General features: G+C 31.1%; 2 protein-coding genes and 1 long non-coding RNA gene across 3 annotated transcripts in view; 1 reads left to right on the forward strand and 2 right to left on the reverse strand.

Moving 5' to 3' along the window:
- Positions 1 to 998: 998 nt before the first annotated feature.
- LOC127708584 (uncharacterized) lies at positions 999 to 4633 on the reverse strand. Its single transcript, XR_007985311.1, has 2 exons — positions 3468 to 4633; positions 999 to 3069 (listed from the first exon to the last, which is right to left on the reverse strand). It is a non-coding gene; the product is annotated as an uncharacterized LOC127708584 (long non-coding RNA).
- A 1792-nt stretch (positions 4634 to 6425) lies between these two features.
- On the reverse strand, positions 6426 to 20030 carry LOC127708570 (leucine-rich repeat protein SHOC-2-like). The gene is made up of 8 exons (XM_052213541.1): positions 20016 to 20030; positions 15082 to 16206; positions 13656 to 13804; positions 12482 to 12613; positions 11713 to 11853; positions 8619 to 8913; positions 7589 to 7681; positions 6426 to 6885 (listed from the first exon to the last, which is right to left on the reverse strand). The coding sequence occupies exons 2-8, from the start codon at positions 16178 to 16180 to the stop codon at positions 6701 to 6703; spliced, it is 2094 nt and encodes a 697-aa protein (XP_052069501.1). The 5' UTR covers positions 16181 to 16206; positions 20016 to 20030; the 3' UTR covers positions 6426 to 6700.
- A 179-nt stretch (positions 20031 to 20209) lies between these two features.
- LOC127710205 (coiled-coil domain-containing protein 57-like) overlaps positions 20210 to 21314 on the forward strand; it is a 62802-nt gene continuing 61697 nt past the window's right edge. Inside the window, exon 1 of the mRNA XM_052215965.1 lies at positions 20210 to 20321. The gene's annotated coding sequence lies outside the window, so the exon portion shown is untranslated. The remainder of the gene's footprint in view (positions 20322 to 21314) is intronic.

Raw genomic sequence — 21314 nt, forward strand, 5'->3', positions numbered from 1 at the left:
GTCATGCGAAATAATCATACCATGAACCACACCAACTCAACTCCTTGACACATCTACTGATTATAATAGTCATGGGCAATAATCATACCATGAACCAAACCAACTCAACTCCATGACACATCTACTGATTATAAAAGTCATGGGCAATAATCATACCATGAACCACACCAACTCAACTCCATGACACATCTACTGATTATAAAAGTCATGGGCAATAATCATATTATGAACCACACCAACTCAACTCCATGACACATCCACTGATTATAAAAGTCATGGGCAATAATCATACCATGAACCACACCAACTCAACTCCATGACACATATATAAAAATAAGGAGATGTGGTATGATTGCCAATGAGACCACTATCCATCCAAGTTCAAATGAATTGGATGTAAGCAATTATAGGCAATCATACAGCCTTCAACAATGAGAAAAACCCAAACTGTATAGTCAGCTATAAAAGGCCCCAACATGAAAAATATGAAACAATTCAATTGAGAAAACTAACGGTCTAATTTATAACGAAACTATTTACCAAAAACAATTATGACAAACATGAACTAACGACAACCACTGAACTATAGGCTCCACATAAAGAATGGGGAGGGGTTAAACATGTTTGTGAGCGCTCAACCCTCTCCCTATCCTGGGTCAGTTGTGTTATAGCACAACATAAGAAGAAGCTATAAAAATCCGTTGAAAATGGCTTTACTCATCAGATCGATACAAAGCAGAAAAAATCTTACAAAAAAGTGGCAGGGTATTTATACATACCTAACAACAAAAAAGACACTAAGTACAGATCTGAGAGTACTCACAGATACTGACAGCTATGAACATTTATCATACCATGTATCAAAAATTAAACATCATGAAACATATACTGGTCATACAGTAGTCCTGGACAATAATTGCACCATGAATCATCAATTTAACTCCATGAAACATCCACTGGTAATACAAAACCAATCTTATATTTATAACATTTTGAAGAAATATTCAAGCTTTATTCAAATATGATTTCCTATGTTGTAATCATGTGGTAAATGAGATCAGAGTAATTATATCATACAAATGTATCACAATAAATACAATACCATCACAAACATAAGCTACAAGTAAACAATAAATTCACATTTGTTTTGAACAGTTAATGGTTTTTGATTTTATTTCATTATTTACAAATTCACCAAAAAAATATGTCAGTGAATTGTTTGGTGAGCAATGACATTTTAGAAATGAAACTATTGATTTCATTAAATTGGAGTTATAATTCAGAAATTGTTGATTTTAATAAATTGGAGTTATAATTCAGAAACTGTTGATTTCATTTTAATGGAGTTATAATTCAGAAATTGTTGATTTTAATAAATTGGAGTTATAATAAAGAAACTGTTGATTTTATTTAAATGAAGTTATAATTCAGAAAGTCTTCATGGATTGATGGTAAATGTTTTTAGGTTCCCAAATTTTTGGAGCAAGCAAATCCCAAGAACTATGATCATTTTTGAAAGGGCTAAACCATGAATTTATTACAATTGGTTAATTCGTTTACAAATAAGTATTCCCTAAAGGGTTCAAATCAAAACTTATAATATGCCCCCTGGTGGCACCAAAGGAAAATAATTAGTTCAGTTCATCTTATGGAACAACTTAGTAACAATTAACGCACTTTTCAAAAGAATATTTATGAAGCTTCAATCAATCAAAGCTCTTGTTTTCAAACTAATCTTCTATAAAATGCATGCCTTGCATATCATAAATTGAAATGAATTTTTCTTGTTACACAAATATAATACATTAATATGTGTATAAAATCTACACAAGAGTAGTGATTAATATTATACACTCTATTACAGTTTGTGTGCTTGTTAAAATAAAATATACAAATCACTTCTTATTCTGATGAACTTTCACAATATTTACATGATTTTCATTTAATTAAGCATACTGAAGATTTATTTATTTTTCGTGGGTACCAATTCTTTTTGGACTCGAAGAAAAATCATATTTTCGTGGATTTGCCAAAGTTTCCATACAAGCCTTTAGGAAATTCATACTTCGTAGAACATTTAAATTCATGGTTTAAAGTTGACCTAAGATGGATTTGGCTATATTTCAGGTCCTTTTTGGTCGTATAGCTCTTCAACTATTTAAGTTCTTATACATCCTTGGCTTTCAAATATTTGGCATTGAGCGTTCCTGATGAAGGTAAATCCAGAAAAGCGCTTCGGACGCATGCGTTATAATTTATAACGTGTTGCTTTCATTTTTTATTTAATTATTTTGCCTCTACCAATCATATCTCTTGCAAAAATTGGTATCCAATGAATAATAATAAATCCACAGTATGTATGGATTACTAATAACACTTACAGAAAATGAAAACCAATGGTATAAGGTTAAAACATATCAAAAATCATGCACCTGTATGAGAGACTCATTTACATAACAACAAGTGTTTTAAATTGGATTTTGTCTACATGTGAAAACTACTGATTGTAAAGTGTAAAACAACCAAACTTCAAATAAAACTAACATCAGACTTTATGTAATACATACATGAGTAAAAAAAGAAAATAATCTAAAATGAAACTGAAAAGTCAGTTTGAATTAAAGGAGACAAATCCAAATAAAATGCTTCGCTGGGGCGCAGCTTGATACGACCGCAGAGGTCGAACCCTGAACAGTTGGGGCAAGTATGGACACAACATTCAAGCTTGATACAGCTCAGAATTTGGATTGTTATTAAATATTTGACACAGCATAGGTTTCTGACACAGAAAGAATGTGGTCTAAGAACTTGAATTTTTTTAATTTACCTATTATGGTCCAATGTCCAAAATCAAAATACATGGTTAGATTCAGCATATCAAAGAACCCCATATATTCAATTTTTGTTAAAATCAAACAAAGTTTAATTTTGGACCCCAACTTGGACAAACTTGAAAACTGGGCCCATAATCAAAAATCTAAACACATGTTTAGATTCAGCATATCAAAGAACCCCAAGAATTCAATTTTTGCTAAAATCAAACTAAGTTTAATTTTGGACCCTTTGGACCTTAATGTAGACCAATTTAAAAAACGGGACTTAAAATTAAAAATCTAAATATACGGTTAGATTTGGAATATCAAAGAACCCCAATAATTCAATTTTTGATGAAATCAAACAAAGTTTAATTTTGGACCCTTTTGACCTCAATATGAACCAATTTGATAGCGGGGCCCACAAATAAAAAATCTAAATTCATGGTTAGATTCAGCATAACAAAGAACCCCATATATTCAATTTTTGTTGAAATCAAAAAAAGTATAATTTTGGACCCCAACTTGGACCAACTTGAAAACTGGGCCCATAATCAAAAATCTAAACACATGTTTAGATTCAGCATATCAAAGAACCCCAAGAATTCAATTTTTGTTAAAATCAAACTAAGTTTAATTTTGGACCCTTTGGACCTCAATGAAGACCAATTTAAAAAACGGGACCCAAATTAAAAATCTAAAAACACGGTTAGATTTGGCATATCAAAGAACCCCAATAATTCAATTTTCGATGAAATCAAACAAAGTTTAATTTTGGACCCTTTTGACCTCAATATGAACCAATTTGATAGCGGGGCCTACAAATAAAAAATCTAAATACATGGTTAGATTCAGCATATCAAAGAACCTCATATATTCAATTTTTGTTGAAATCAAACAAAGTTTAATTTTGGACCCCAATTTGGACCAACTTGAAAACTGGGCCCATAATCAAAAATCTAAATACATGTTTAGATTCAGCATATCAAAGAACCCCATATATTCAATTTTTGTTGAAATCAAACAAAGTTTAAATACTGGACCCTATCTTGAACCAACTTGAAAACTGGGCCCATAATCAAAAATCTAAACACATGTTTAGATTCAGCAAATCAAAGAACCCCAAGAATTCAATTTTTGTTAAAATCAAACTAAGTTTAATTTGGACCCTTTGGACCTCAATGTAGACCAATTTAAAAAACAGGACCCAAAATTAAAAACCTAAATACACGGTTAGATTTGGAATATCAAAGAACCCCAATAATTCAATTTTAGATGAAATCAAACAAAGTTTAATTTTGGACCCTTTTGACCTCAATATGAACCAATTAGATAACGGGGTCCACAAATAAAAAATCTAAATACATGGTTAGATTCAGCATATCAAAGAACCCCATATATTCAATTTTTGTTGAAATCAAACAAAGTTTAATTTTGGACCCCAATTTGGACCAACTTGAAAACTGGGCCAAAAATCAAAAATCTAAATACATGTTTAGATTCAGCATATCAAAGAACCTCATATATTCAATTTTTGCTAAAATCAAACAAAGTTTAATTTTGGACCCTTTGGACATTAATGTAGACCAATTTGAAAACTGGACCCAAAATTAAAAATCTAAATACACTGTTAGATTCGGCATAACAAATAAATAAATGTGATCAAAGATTTTACAAATCTAATGCGCCATACTGTGCAATTAAAGATTACTTCTTGAAATTTTTCAATATTTGAAATTTGAAAAAAAAATAATATTTGAAGAATAATTCTTTTTAATTTCTGAAATCTGAAATGAGAAAAAATTGGCCCCCCACAATTTCTTTTTTATCCCCCCCCCCCCCCCCCTTTTTCCCCCAAAAAAATTCTTTTCCTCAAGATATGGTCATAATCTCAATTCAAATTTCCAATGGAGTTAGCAACCATAATTACCCATTTAAATTTACCATAGTGCTAACTTAATCTATTTTATAATAGAATTAATAAAAATATAGTGTCAAATCTTTCATATGGATTTTTTTTTTAAAAAAAAAGATGAAAACATTTGCAGATATTTTTACTGGTCTTCCTTTATAAATATGCATTTCTTTAAACATAATTTAAAAGCAGTGTAAGGGAAGTAACCAAAACGTTGTATTTGGATTACCTCCCTTACACTGTTTTAGATTATCTTTATTGTTCATTAACCATTACTTTATACATAATTTAAAAGCAGTGTAAGGGAGATAATTTCAATGATGTATTTGATTTATCTCCCTTACACTGCTTTAAATTATGTTTTGTACTAAAGTATTTGTCCATTAACCAGGACAACCTTGTTTTTCCCCCTTTTTTGCCCCTAATTCCTAAACGGTTTGAGCCATAACCCCCCAAAGCAAATCCTAACCATCCCTTTGTGGTATGGAAACTTGTAGTATAATTTCAGAGAGATCCATACACCGTTCCACAGTTATTGCCTGGAAACTAGAAAATGCTCATTTTTGGCCCCTTTTTGGCCCCTAATTCCTTAACTGTTGGTACCATAACCCCCAAAATCAATCCCAACCTTCCTTTTGTGGTATTTAACCTTATGGTCAAATTTCAAAAAGATCCATTCACTTAAACTAAAGTTAGAGTGCGAAAACCAATATGTATTCGGACGACGACGCCGGACGACGACGACGACGACGACGACGACGACGCCAACGTCATACCAATATACGACCACAAAATTTTTTTGCGGTCGTATAAAAAAGGGTAAATAAATTATCTCCCTTGTATTTCCATTTGAAAAATAATCTAAAACACCTCTATCTGATGTCATATAAAAAAATACAATTACAAATGTAAATCTAAAACTTTACTAGTCAACTGACCAAATATACTCAGGTTTGCAATTGGAGATATTTACAAATTATCAACTTTTTAAATCATAATTGTTCAAATTGAATAATAAGTTCTATAATAATATAGATTGAACAATTTTTATTCAGACTGGTCAACCAATTGATAGTAAGAATAGTTTTGGTATGTTGCAAGAAAATATTTACATTTAGGTTTAATAATTAATTTCTACAGTTGATTCAACATTTATTCACCATTTACACAACAGTATCTTTCCCCACTATGAACTGTCCCTTTTTTATATATACAAATTCAGTGCTTTCATTTTTTATAAGATATAACATTTAATTTAAGCATGACTTGTACAATTTCATTTTCATTATTTTTACAATTCAAACATTTCTTTTAGATAGCCACGAAACAATATTATCATTTTTCTGATTTTTGTGTGTGGCATTGTTCAATGTGGCAAAATAAATAGATTAAATTATACCAACAGTTTTGCATTGTGGTAAAATGCCTGTTTCAAAAGTTCAGATTTTTTCAGACAGCATTTATTAGGATACTGAGACTCTGTACAATAATTTACAAGGAAGGATATTGGTCCATTACATATCTTTAATATCATATCATAGGTAAAGATGTGTCCACTAAACATGGATATTCTAGTGTCCACTAAACATGGATATTCTAGTGTCCACTAAACATGGATATTCTAACCTTAAATACTGACAACACTACATTTCAGTTACTTTTTTCACTGACTAGAAATTCTGTAATTTTTCTTTTTGTCATTGAATTACAGCAACTAAATACTTAAACCAAACTTATACAATAAGAGATATGTCTTCTCTATTAAATTGAAGAAAAACCAAACCACTTAAGGGTCAGATGCCAATTCATGTGTCTTCAAATGATCTTACCATATAAAATAGTTTCTAAAAACAGTGCAAAAAAAGAAGCTTTTAAATAGACAGCTACTTTTCGTTTTGTTTAAAGATAATAAAAGGCTGTCAACAATATCATCATCATTTTTCCTCTGTATTTTCATCCAAAAATAGAATAATCATATCTCCTCTGTGTTTTCATCACTGTTATCATCAAACTGTCCTTCCTCTATGGGGTATATATATTTCTGTTTAACAAAAGGCTGCGAGTGCATGTCATAAGGCAGAAATAAATGATTATCTACAGTGTAACCAGCCTCGGCTAAGGTCTTCGGAGCAGGGTGAACATATATATCCTGGAATTCTGAAAAATACATAGAAATTTACTGAAGTTAATAAGATTACTTGAAATGTTAATATCATTAAAATTACAATTGCTATTGCACTCTTGGTTTAAAATCTATAAAGTTATATAAAAATTAAGCTTGTAAATCTTACATGCAATTAATAAATGACTTAAATAAGATTGTTGAAAAATTGCAACTGTTTGCCATAGCCTGTTGTAAAAAGCACCATTTTGGGTTAATAAGAACAAAATGCAAACTGTTTACAATTCTTGGAGTCCAACATATCAAAACCTGGTTCCACCTTTGGAATCCATTCAAAATAATCTAATAAAAAAAAAATTAGGATATAAATGCATGGGTCATTCCATGTTTGTTTATAAAGTCCCCTGGTGAAGAATCTTTCTTCCAAGTAGATAAAATAAGACAATCTTTCTTCCAAGTGGATAAAATAAGACAATCTTTCTTCCAAGTCTATAAAATAAGACAATCTATACATTTTAAAATTCTATTTTGACAAAAATTCTAGGGGTGGGGGATTATGTTTTCTGGTCTGTACCTCCATCTGTCCCATTTCTGGTAAAAGTTTTTGGTTAAGGTAGTGTGAGCTGGACATGGTGTCCTATAGACATATTCTTTTTTACCCCTCCTTTCAGAAATGGCAGCCAAGGTAGATGGTCAATAGAATTACTAACTATATTTCTTAAAGAAAACAGATCTTACTGTATGGGTTGTCTACTGGTATCTCAATATCTTCTATCTCATCATCCCAGTTCTCACCAGATGGCGCTGTTTCTACTGGTGCATCTTCTGTCTCTAAAATTAAGTGTAACAACATGACAAGTTATGGCTATTACATAGAATAAATTGTAGTTGATGAGAATCTTTTTACAATAATGTAATCATACATTCCAGATTTGTCAGGAATTTTCTTTTTAAAATTTAAAAACATCCAATTTTTGTTGTTTTAAAGCTAGTTTTTAGACACCAGGCAAATAAAACACTACTGATGGTCATTTCAAGCTCTAACAATGATTTGGCTTTCTGAAAGTAATGCAGATATGTATAAATATAGAATTTAGGGATTCCGTCCTCTCCTTTTACTGTTATATAATTCAAATGAAAATATATCAATTCTTCATATTTTGTTGAAAGTAGGCTAAAAACTATAAGTTTCAAGGAAATTGTTTGGATCCCCAGTCAAAAATGGGTTTTCAAAATATTGTTTACTAATAAAATGATTTGTAGATTTGAATTGCTTGTTTATCAATTTTGCTATTTACAGTTTCTCTATTACCATTGTTGTTTTCAAGATATCAAAAATCCTAACAGTTTATAAAAGTCACCATGAATGGGAAATATACTAAAATGGAATGTCTGTCTGACAGGTTTCATGGATATTCAAAAGGTCTTATCTTTCAGAGCATTTTTATTTCTATCAGATTTTCCCTACTTCATAATGTCTAGATGGTGCTACAGTAGGATACCCCCAAGTCACAAGGTCACATTTAAAAATTGCCTCAGGCCACCAGAGCACTTTTAAGCAAACTATACAGTTCTAAACTGATCTGATTCTTAGATTTGAACTATATTAAAGGTCACAGCTTATAAATAAGATGTCAGGTTGCAACATAGGAGACAAATGCTAAATGATTGCCATTGTCATAACAAGGCCAGATCAACTAAAAACCCTTCCTCTGGAAAATAACCTCATGGGTTTCTTGATCCTGTTGTGTCTGGTTGCTATTGTTACCTTGTCTACTTTTTGATACAAATATTGGAGGTTCAAAATCTTCATCTTCATCTCCATCCACCTCATAATCACTATCATCTTGATCTTCCTCACTTTCTGTCTGACTATCTTTCCCATTGTACTGTCCAAATAGTGGCATAGTTTTAAACTTCCTTATAAATTTTTCTCTCTTTTGATTTCCATTATGACTTCTCCAAATAGATAAGTTATTTATAGCTGCAGCTTTTAAAACATCTTCACTGTAGTTTAGAGATGGTGGTGGTAATTCAAATTCTTCTACTTCCTGCATTTCAAGCTGATAAAATTAAAACAAAATAAGTTTTAATAAATAACTCAACTAGTAATTTACATTTTTCAATACATGTATTTCATTATATTATTATTGTGTATATTCTAACTAGTTTGATTTGATTAGTAAGAATCACATGTTCACTTTATTTTCAAATGTAGACTGAAAACAATAGATAGAAAAGTGATATTGCACGGTTATTTATAGAATATCTGACATAATCGGAACAACCAATCAAATGAGTTGGTGCTCTACTTCTGGCTTATTGGCAGTAATAATATAACAATTGTAGCCTTTGTATGAGGTCGATACAAGAATATATCTACCTTAAGAAGTATGTTGACCTCGGACTTCGTCCTCAGTCAATATACTTCTTTCAGGTTGATATATCCTTGTATCGACCTCATACAAAGGCTATAATTGTATAGTATTAGTTTGTATAGATCTTTCTTTCGTTAAGTCTGACGCTGATTACCCTATTCCACTTTAGATGAATTAATGCTAAAATACTATTGGCATATACAATACACATTTTCAGAAAGCAAATAATTTTCATTTTTAATAAGTTCATTATGATTAAACAGAAATTAACAAACTTAATGCCTTAACTTTAGTATTATTTACCAATTTAAGAAGGCAATTAATTTCAATTATATCATTGTTTTAATTATTAAAGTTGGTATATCCATGGTCTACATCACAAGATATTGGATAAGCAACATGGCTTCCAAAAGGATCACAAATTTTTTACATGACCTGGAAAAATTATTGTTGTGGAAATAAAATGTGGGTTTGCCACTGAAGCATAATTCTGAAAATAAATCCAGCTTAAGGCAGTTATTTTCTTTATCACAAATACTTTTCCATTTCAATGTAAATTAGGTGTATGACAGCTGAGATTTACCTGTTAATCTGACATGTAAAGTATATAGTACAGCTGAGATTTACCTGTTAATCTGACATGTGAAGTATATAGTACCGCTGAGATTTACCTGTAAATCTGACATGTGAAGTATATAGTACCGCTGAGATTTACCTGTTAATCTGACATGTGAAGTATATAGTACAGCTGAGATTTACCTGTTAATCTGACATGTAAAGTATATAGTACAGCTGAGATTTACCTGTTAATCTGACATGTGAAGTATATAGTACCGCTGAGATTTACCTGTTAATCTGACATGTAAAGTATATAGTACCGCTGAGATTTACCTGTTAATCTGACATGTGAAGTATATAGTACCGCTGAGATTTACCTGTTAATCTGACATGTGAAGTATATAGTACTGCTGAGATTTACCTGTTAATCTGACATGTGAAGTATATAGTACAGCTGAGATTTACCTGTTAATCTGACATGTGAAGTATATAGTACCGCTGAGATTTACCTGTAAATCTGACATGTAAAGTATATAGTACAGCTGAGATTTACCTGTTAATCTGACATGTGAAGTATATAGTACCGCTGAGATTTACCTGTTAATCTGACATGTGAAGTATATAGTACCGCTGAGATTTACCTGTTAATCTGACATGTGAAGTATATAGTACCGCTGAGATTTACCTGTTAATCTGACATGTGAAGTATATAGTACTGCTGAGATTTACCTGTTAATCTGACATGTGAAGTATATAGTACAGCTGAGATTTACCTGTTAATCTGACATGTGAAGTATATAGTACCTCACAATAAATTTTTCATTTATCTTAAAATGCCCATTCTATTTTCCTTTTGTCTGTGCACATAAAACCTCCCACTCCCCTTCTGTGACCCTCTTGGTATTTTAATAATGATTTCTCAGAAATGATATGTCATATAAATACTTCATTATAAACATAAATAACTGCAAATACTTACAGTATAAATTTCATTAAAATCAGACCTGAATAAATTTTTGTCAAATTTTAAAATAAGATTGCACATGATGAACTGTCTTGTCTGCTTTACTTATCATGATTTATGTTATGTTGAAAGTTTTTAAAATAAAGGTTTTATTATAATTTTCACATTAACTCATTATCAATGATCCATGTAAAGGAGGTCAAGGTTAGATTTAACCTGTTAGACGCCGTAGACGGACATGTACACCTTACAATCATTCTGTTCACCAAATGCAGTTGATCAACTACTCATAGCATATAATCATTATACCAGCCACAAAGTATCTGAGAAAAAGATCAAACTACAGAAACTTAAAATTGATCATTCAACCATAAAAATGAGGTCCAGGTCATTTGATACTGCCATACAGACATGCTTATATCACAATCATTCCATATATCAAAGATAGTTGACCTACTGCTTGCATCAGACCTAATCATATAACTTTCACATTGCTCACTGATCCATGAAATGAGGTCTAGGTCAGGTGAATCCTACCAGACAGACATGTAGACCTTGCAAGGATCTCATATACCAAATATTTTTATCCTATTTAATACTCATGATTAGTGAGAAATTCACATGACAAAAGCAGTGGTTGATCTATGAAAATGAGGTCCATGACAATGGACTTACCGGTATGACATAGGGAAACTTGGTTACATAAGGCATCTTTATATAAGGTACAATGAATGAAGTATCCTGGTCTTCTTAGTTCTACCTTGTGAAATATAAAACTTTATACATATAGTGTATGCTGCTGCAGCCTTAGCAAACCTATGTCACACATTTTGTGACTTTCATTGCAGATGAGACAAAAAATTGTGTTTTAGATGAAATATATAGTGTAATATACAAGGTGTGAAACACAATTGACTTCTGACTGCAGTTGGAACATTGAAGCCAGACTAATACTGTGATACCTTAATTATTGGAACATCATTCATGGATAGATCTTGTCTAGGTCTTCCTCTCCAGTTATTCTTCAATGATGGATCTCTTTCAGGATATTTAGAACTGGTTATAATCTGTGGAACTTCATCCCATGGTATGTTAAACTGATTCTATAAACATAAAGACATACAATAAACTGTATCTGACATAGTAATCTTCATACTTTTCATTGACTATGGGAGATAACTCTGTATATTCTTCCAGTGTTAATTTTCATTACCACACACAATTAATTCCCTAAACTATACATGATATAAGCTAAACTATATCTAAAGAAAAATTATTTTGCACATAAAGACTCACAACATAATAAACATAGATATACTTTTCTGTTAGCGTGTAGGCAGAAACTATGATAAATTTCTTAAAGTATCTGATTTAAAGGTTTTAAAAATTTCTAAAGGTTACAAACTGATACAGAAGTCACTGAATTCAATGAAAATTTATTTTGATAGTCTTTCCATTAATGTTTGTCTTCTGGGATATAATATTTATTGCAATATAAATTTGCCAGAAGGCAAACATTTCAGGTAAAGCTATCAAGTAATGCAACATCAAGGATGAACTATCTACAAAATAAGAGGAGAATATTGCTCTCCCAGTTTGGAAGAACTGAGAATATTAAGTATCAAATAAGTCCTTGCAAATACCTCTAAAGTAACAGATAGATGTTTATTGCTGTTCATCAGTTTGTCACTTAACAACTGATTCAATACAATCCAGTTTTACAAAACTTACATCTACTAAGTCCAGCCTGACTAGATTAGTTAAATACTTCAAAGCCGATGGGATCTCCGTCAGTCTGTTGTTAAATACATCTAATGTCTTCAGGTTTGTTAGCTGACAAAAAGATTCTGGAAGTTCTGCCAACTAAAAAATAAATAGAATAATACAAAAATTTACTGGTGATTGATCAGTTCCTAACATATAATACTGCATTAAAGCAAAGTCATGTTTGTTGATGGGGGTAGGAATCATTTGCAAGAATATTGATTGTGTAATATAATTTATATTAAATAGTTGGTCCATTAAAGCATTAATGCATAAACTCAAAATATCCATGATAACTTGCTGGCAATTATGCTGGGAAGAAATTAATATTTATATAGATATCTTTGTTTAAATTACTGATCTTCCATCTGATTTAATTAACATGTTTTTTTGGGTCTTCTAAAAAAAAAAGCTAATCTTATAAGGTATAATTTATCTTGTTTTATACTTTTTATTTTTCTACTATATACATGTTTATTGTTTCTACAATCTGCTTTTAATATTAAAAAATAATTTTTAATAAAAATAGGCAGGTCTTAAAATATACCCCATATGTACCATGATGTACATTAAAGGTTCTACAATCTGTCGATACCTATATTTTGGATTGCACAAGGTCATGCTTTAAATTTGACTGTTAATGACGTCTTTACACTAAATCCATTGGATTGATATTTTGGTCTTAGACACATGATTTGTATTTGTTGTTATTGGCTTTCAACTAGCTTTCAGTAACTGTGAGTACTCTCAGGACTGTACTTTGTGTCTTTTTTTGTTAGGGTTTTTATATGCTTTGTATCGATCTGATGAGTTAATATCCTTTCAATAGATTTTTATAGTTTTTTCTTATGTTGTACTGTTACATCACACTGCCCCAGGTTAGGGGAGGGTTTGGCTCCAGCAAACATTTTTACCCCTCCCCCCCTCCCCTACAGGGACTTATAGTTGTTTACTCCTATGTCATTTGGTCTCTGGTTGAGAGTCTCATTGGCTATCATAATACATCTTCTTATTTTTATATGTATACAAGTTTGGTAACATGTTAAATATAATATTTTTTATTCTAACTGTAAGCACTTGAAAGAAGAACATATTAAAACTTTAATAAACATATGTTTACATAAGGATATTATTTACTTACCAAATTATTATCCATTCTAAGGTCTTCTAATGAGGATAAATTACCAAATGAAGATGGCAACAGTTGTAGATTATTTTTAGATAGTTGACAAATTCTGAGTGATTTTAAATTCCCAAAAGATTCAGGTAGCTCATACAGTAAATTCTGACCTTTGAAAAAAAGAAGAATAAAAGAATATTTTGATTAATTTCATTGTAAAGTTATTGGTTTAATCATAATTTGTGCAATGAATGTCATCTGGAAATTATTTCTTCATAATGTCATGAATGTACCTATCTTGAGATAAATGAGAATTTATATTGTACATGTACATCTATAAAAATCACATGATTTGCATTATTTAAATGAATGCCAGTAACATTATTCAATTTATAATCAAGCATTTGGAAAAGAAAAATATAACAAATTAGACCTTAAGATTCATTAAAAGGTCTTCTCCATGAAATGCTCAATCTGAAAAAAAATAATTAAAGTTGCCAATTTTCTTTTTTTTTCAACATTATTCATTATTTATTGAATAGATAAATTATACATGAGCCTGATGAGATACCTTTGCACCAATTAACTTATGACTGTCTTATGAACCATCAGCTGAACTAAGATATTTTATTATGTTGAACTGATAATAAAAAGGTATGATACATTGTACCAACTTCAGTGCATACAATGTGTTTTTGACCAAAGTGATGATAACCTTACACAGTTCTGACTAAAAGTCATATCATTATTTTGCTGAACATCAAATGTTTAATATAGACATGTTCAAATTTTTAAAAGAAGTTTTGAACAAATATGCTTACAAATTTGAAGTACATTCTGACTTGTTCTCATCTTCTCATCTTTCTTGGACATGAGACTCATGAGTCACATGACAGTCATATGATTTAAACTCTTTTTGGCTGTGTTTATTTAAGAATTGAATGCTTCTTTTCATAATCATATTGGGGTATAAAAGCTTTGACCAAAGCACATTTTGTATGAAGCGCAGAAGTGCTTCATATAAAAAATGTGTGCACGATCAACGCTTTTACAATGCTATAAAATTATAAAAAGAAGCATTTAATTCTTATAATTACATTTTCATGCTGCACTCGTGAAATAAAGAGTAATATCAAGTGGAAATTTAAGCCTTTCATTTGTTTTCCACATGCATTATTTTAACACTGTCAAAGATAGCATGTGCAGTCATAGCGGTTGTATTTTATACGACAAATAAAATATGATTTTGGAGTGTCTTGCGATTATTATCAGCCATTCAAAATTACGGGTTCTAATGAAACATACATGTTATGTAATTATATATGTAATTAACTTGTAATCCCAAACCCCAAAATATTTTTTTTTTAAATAAAAAACCGAAAGTCTGCTTTTCTGACTATTCATACCAAGATCTAATACATTTATCCATGCATCATTAACTACTCACCAAGATCTATAAATTCCAGGTTAATTAAGTTTCCAAAGTCATTGGGTAATTCATGAAGCTGATTTTCATCAAAGTGAAGCTCAGTTAGTTTTATCAATTGACAAAAATTTGTTGGTAAATAACCGATCCAATTACCGTTCTGAAAATTACGTCTTTCTAATTCATCAATAACACTTCCTAAATGTAACTTTTCTAAACTTTCTAAATGCCCAAAGGAGTCAGGCAGTCGACTCATAAAATTACCACCTAGATCCAAATGTTTTATCAATCTACATGTCATCCCAAACTTTTCTGTTAGAGATTGTTCATGTAACTTGTTATCACTTGCAGTAAATTCCTCAATATATCTAAGTTCTGCTATCCAATCTGGTAATTGGACAATCCTGTTCCTATCCAAAAATAATCTTTTCAGGGTAACAGTAGAGGAGAAGTGACTAGGTAACAGTTCTATATTATTGCCTGATAAATCAATAGTTTCTAAAGAAAGCATATCACCAACAGTTTCCGGTATGATATCCAGTTTATTATTGCACATGTTGAATATCTTCAATGATTTCAGACGTCCAATACTCACTGGTAAATTTGATATTGTATTATCACACAGTTCCAGTACCTCTAGGTTCTCCAACAGTCCTAACGTGGAAGGCAATATCTCAAGTTTATTTTCCTCAATATGCAAGGTTTTTAATTTTATCAGATCACCAAAACTCTCTGGTAACTCTTTCAAACAGTTCCCCGTCAGGTTTAAAATTTGTAATTGTGATAACTCTGAAATACTATCAGGTAAACTGCAAAGTTCATTTTCATTTAAAAGCAATTCTTCCAGACATGTGAGACAACCAATACAATCTGGCAGTCCAATCAGACGATTACCTGTCATAGATAATACCTGCAGAGCTTGAAAACTTTCAATGGAATCAGGGATACTTTCAATATCATTATGATCTAGAAATAGTTTTGTGATTTGTGAGAAATTGACCCCTTCCGCAGGAAACAATGTCATGTCTCTTGCTGAGAGATCCACACAGTGTGTTTCACATTTATCTGAGTGTGAACAACACTCATCCTCTGTCATCTCCATCATACTGGACTGTGGCATTCTTCTTATTAATTCATGGTCCAAAACTGTAAATATATATAACAAAATGATTTAAATGTGCAAGGTGCTAGTATTACCATCATACTGAACTGTGGCATTCTTCTTATTAATTCATGGTCCAAAACTGTAAATATATATAACAAAATGATTTAAATGTGCAAGGTGCTAGTATTACCATCATACTGGACTGTGGCATTCTTCTTATTAATTCATTGTCCAAAACTGTAAATATATATAACAAAATGATTTAAATGTGCAAGGTGCTAGTATTACCATCATACTGGACTGTGGCATTCTTCTTATTAATTCATGGTCCAAAACTGTAAATATATACAACAAAATGATTTAAATGTGCAAGGTGCTAGTAATACCATCATACTGGACTGTGGCATTTTTATTAATTCATGGTCCAAGACTGTAAATATATACAACAAAATGATTTAAATGTGTAAGGTGCTAGTATCACCATCATACTGGACTGTGGCATTCTAATTAATTCATGGTCCAAAACTCTAAGGATATATATATGTTCAGGACCATATGAAGTATTTGGACCATATGTGTATTGTCATGACCATATGCGTATATACTCATATGGTCCGGTTAATTAACACGATGGACGTTAAAAAAGTGTACAATAAATTTAGAGTTTCTAAAAATGAAATTTTTACTTATTCAATCATATTGTAATCATTGTTACAATATGCTTCTTTTCTTTTTTAAGATTTATTTTGATGTTTTTATCATATTAAAATTTCTTTGATATTTCAAATTGTTTTTAGTTATTTAATGTGTTCTTGCTCCTATTTATACGATCTTACACAATAACAGAAAAAGTATGAAAAATTGAAAAGGAGAAAGAACACAATAATTAACTTAAACTAATAATAATTTAAACACTTAGAAGAAAGAAAAAAAGGTCCATGCCCAAAAACCCCTGTTGTTTCTCTTGCGGACGAAAAGGTCGACAAGATAAAATGCTCTACATTTGTAAATTAATACTAGCAAAGTCAAGATAACAGATACACCAAGATTCATACAATATGTAAAGATAAAGGAATTCAGTTAGTAACTTGTACCAGTTTGGGTTTGAGCTGTGTTCTCCTGCGATGGCAGTTAGAATTTATTTGAAAAATACATATATGGTCTAAATACTCATATGGTCCGACCCGTTTATAACAAAATAAGTATAATACTCATATGGTCTGACCATATATGGGTATACCCATATGGTCATGACCATGCGTGTATGGTCTAAAAACTCATATGGTCTGGAACATATATACGGTAGGTCAAATTACCTCAGGTAAGTTAGGTATGGATTTTCTAAACAGAAAGTAGTATGGTACAAATGTAAGTATAAATAGCAATTACATGAATTACATGAATATTAATCGAGAGTTGGAATAAGAAATCACCAAAATATGTGTTTTGCTTTTAAAGTCTGTCAGTATAATTATGTTTTTTAGTATGACTCTTTTTATATTATTTGTTGGATGATTTTCTTCAGCACGAAGGTATCTAAGCCAAGATTAAAGAGAGCCTTCCAAGATGATCTATCTTTTACTTTCATCATGTTCAGGATCCCAGTACTTTAAGGTTTGGATTTATTTATGGTAAGGGTTAGGTTTGGGTTTGTTTTAGGTTAGTGTTAGGTTTAAGGGTTTGGACTAGTGTTGGGTTTAGGTATCGGTTATTGTTAGGTTAAGGGTTAGAATTACATGTAGTTTGGAAAAGCTCTATATGCCAATATGGGTTGGGACCCTTTAACCCCTTTAGTTATTTAATGAACGTTGTGTAGTTTGCTGCATTTAGTTATTTAATGAACGTTGTGTAGTTTGCTGCATATATTTATTACAATGTGCAAAAGAGTTTCAGAAAACTTCTTCAAACTGCATTTTCTTATGTCATATATATCTGTCATAATGACGTCGACATTATACTATTTTCGTACTACCAACTGCTGACTCCAGAGTTTTCGACAGGTTACATGTACCTTCATTGAAAAAGGACATTCTGGTACTCGGTCAAGTAAGAGCAACTAAAAGAAGTAAATTCAAGCTTACAATCAGTGCTATTTGGTGAAAAAATTACCGGTAACTGTTTTCAGATGATTTTCTTGTGTATACAAAACATGAAATAGGTAATTTTTTCACCAAAATTGCACCAATTATAAACTTGAAGTTACTTCTTTTAATTGTTCTTACTTGACCATGTACCAGAATGTCCTACTTCAATGTAGGTAAACTGTGAAGGAAATTTTTTACAGTGCAAACATTTTGAAATATTGATAATTTATGAAACAGTTCAGCACTACCCATACCTCTGTTTAGAACTGTCAGAGGAAATTAATTGGGACCACCATACATGTATATCTAAAGCCAATTGAACACTTGGATTTTTAAGAAGGAATTTAAATAAATGTCCACAAGATATAAAAGAGAGCGCATACAAAACGTTAGTTCGACCACACCTCAAGTATGCATCTGCAGTATGGGACAATTACAAAAAGTGCCACATTAACCAAATCGAAATGGTACAATGAAGAGCTGTCCAATTTGTAACAACAACTTATTACCGGGAACCAGAAACTGTTACCAACATCCTACAGACACTTGGCTGGCCAACCATAGCAACACGCAGAAAAGGAGTCATACTCCTGTATAAGATCCTGCATGGAGAAGCATCAGTCATTATTCCAGATTACATCAAGAGACCAATCGTAACAACCAGACAATATCACAGGGACAGGTTTTCTAAGAGTCAGCACATCAACAGATGCCTATAAATACAGCTTCATCCCTAGAACAATTGTTGACTGGAACCAAATACCTGAATGTGCCATCCAAGCCTAAACAACTGACGCCTTCCGGGTTTATGTGTACAAGTTCCTGACGTAACTGTGGATATCTGATTTTAACCCTGTACAGTTGTTGCAAACATCACATAATTTTATTTGTTTTCATTCTTGTTAATACACGATAGTTTTTGTTTATTTTTAACTAGGCGTGTACTGGTTGACACACGCACACAGTATATTGGCGTTATGGAAATTTGACTGCAGATTAACCACAGACATAGAAGTCAAGTAGAGGAATTTATAAAAGACAAATTAAAGTGGTTTGTGACGTCATGAAAAATTTGGGTAATATCACAACTGATCCAGATTGAAATCAATAGCAATAAGGTGTATAACCCCTAGAAATTTAGCACTCATATGTACCCTGTCGAAAAGATTTATACTCCACAGTCAAAAGTCCTTATATGAAAATAGAATATTAGTAGTTAAGCAGTAAAAGGGGCACATATTCATATATTATATGTATGTCCCTAGCACGGTCAGCCGAAAAGGGGCATATATGTCCCTAGGGCGGATAGAGGGTTAAATTAAAAAATGCCCAAAGAGTTCATAATTATTTTGACTAGGTCTCTTCTTTCTTCTTAGGTACAGAGTACGGTACGGAAAACCATCAACTTTTTAAAGATTAATTACTTTCCGGCATCCTGCACAGGCAGTACCATCCGTCCCAGAGGAGGTAAAAATTCGGTTCGAGTAATTGGGCACCAGGAGAGAGTGCTGTAGATTCGGAATATCTTTCAAGCATTCAAGTAAAAGATAGATACAAGACAAAACAAGAAATTTATGCCACCGGCCCTATACTTTCTTCCACAAAACGCTACTTTTGTCTTCTAATTAAACGGTTTACTGAGAAATAATGATTTTTATACCATATTTATTTATGCATTTCGTTTAATGTTTAATTTCAAAGAAGGAGAGCCTGAAAAGTGACATCAAATTAAAATTCGGAGAGAATAAAACAATCGAAAAACTCACCGGAAGTCAAATCCACATTTTACCGAAAATAAAATAATTTTTACGACTGTTTAATTAAATTGGAATTAAAAAAAGCGAATAATTAAATAGTTTCTACGTCAACTTACATTCTTGGTATAAAATATATTTCTTTTATATTGTTTTAAAGAATAAATATTATCATTTAAAAACATATTCACTATTTTACAACAAATAAGAGACTAATTTCCGGTCTTTAACGGGCGCTTGTTTTGACTTGAAAATGATATCAAAACTGCAAGAAAAGTCTACATTTGATTGCATATTGCCAAACCACAGTTACTAAACGTAATTTTCGAACTTTTCATTTTATCAAATTAAATTAAGAGTCATCCTTACTCATATTTTAATTTTTGCTTTTATGTCGATCCGGCCCATATTTAAAGTCGATCCGGCCCCAATAAAAATATATTTATAAGGAATAAAAATAAAGATATATATTAATTGTAATTCATAAATGTTATAGAATTTTATTATAATGTAAAATGTGTACTGCAGTACGGTAAAAAAAAAGGCCTTTGACAAATATTGTCTTTACATGAGTATAAAACAACTAGGTTGATTATGTTTTCATTACAAGTTTTCAAAATTATTGGGTATAATTATATTAAAAACGTATATAACAGAATTTAGGACAATCAAAAGACATCAACATTAATCAGCAGTAATTAGCATTTTCTTTCAACTGACTGTGATCTTTACAAGTCTTTCATCCTGTGTAATAACAAATAGTTACATACACAATGGTACTAGACGATCTCGAAGCTGATACATACAATCTTTGTTCTTAAAATTTCTCAAATTGAGAAACGTTGTTTGATTTGCCGAATCCTTTCTGAAAATGTGCATTCAGTGTAATTGTTTATTTATTATCTTGCAATAAAGAATAATGGATACTCATATAACTTGTTTTTATTTTATCTACACACAACTATTCAAAATATTGTCAACTTTAAAAAAAATGTATTGACTACATTCGATATTACAAAAAAAAAAAAAAAGTGTTATAGAAGCCTCTGATGTTACCTGAAAAAAAAAAATACCGGCAAATAATTATTATAAGACATAACACCAAACAAAAGATCAAACTATAAAGGCCTTGTTGATTACGTAACTTTAATCAATCAGGATTTGATTGAATTAAGTGATTACAAGTTGCATTACCTTAGTTCACAATCATCAGACAATAGTTGAATAAACAAACCAATTATTATAGACTAATGATTTGATTAAACAAGTCATTATAATGAGTTAAACTTTACAGGTTTCATTGGATTGTAA

The sequence above is a fragment of the Mytilus californianus genome, unplaced genomic scaffold (genome assembly GCF_021869535.1).
Source record: "Mytilus californianus isolate M0D057914Y unplaced genomic scaffold, xbMytCali1.0.p SCAF_7, whole genome shotgun sequence".
Taxonomy (NCBI): Eukaryota; Metazoa; Mollusca; class Bivalvia; order Mytilida; family Mytilidae; genus Mytilus; species Mytilus californianus.

Bases quoted from the DNA above. Each gene is read 5' to 3' on its own strand.
- LOC127708570 (XM_052213541.1), bottom strand. From the start codon at position 16,180: ATGCCACAGTCCAGTATGATGGAGATGACAGAGGATGAGTGTTGTTCA. The intron at 13,805-15,081 runs GTGAGTAGTTAA...TTTTTTTCAAAG, and splicing joins CCTGGAATTTATAGATCTTG to GTCAGAATTTACTGTATGAG. The intron at 8,914-11,712 runs GTATCACAGTAT...TAATTTTATCAG, and splicing joins ATGATGTTCCAATAATTAAG to CTTGAAATGCAGGAAGTAGA.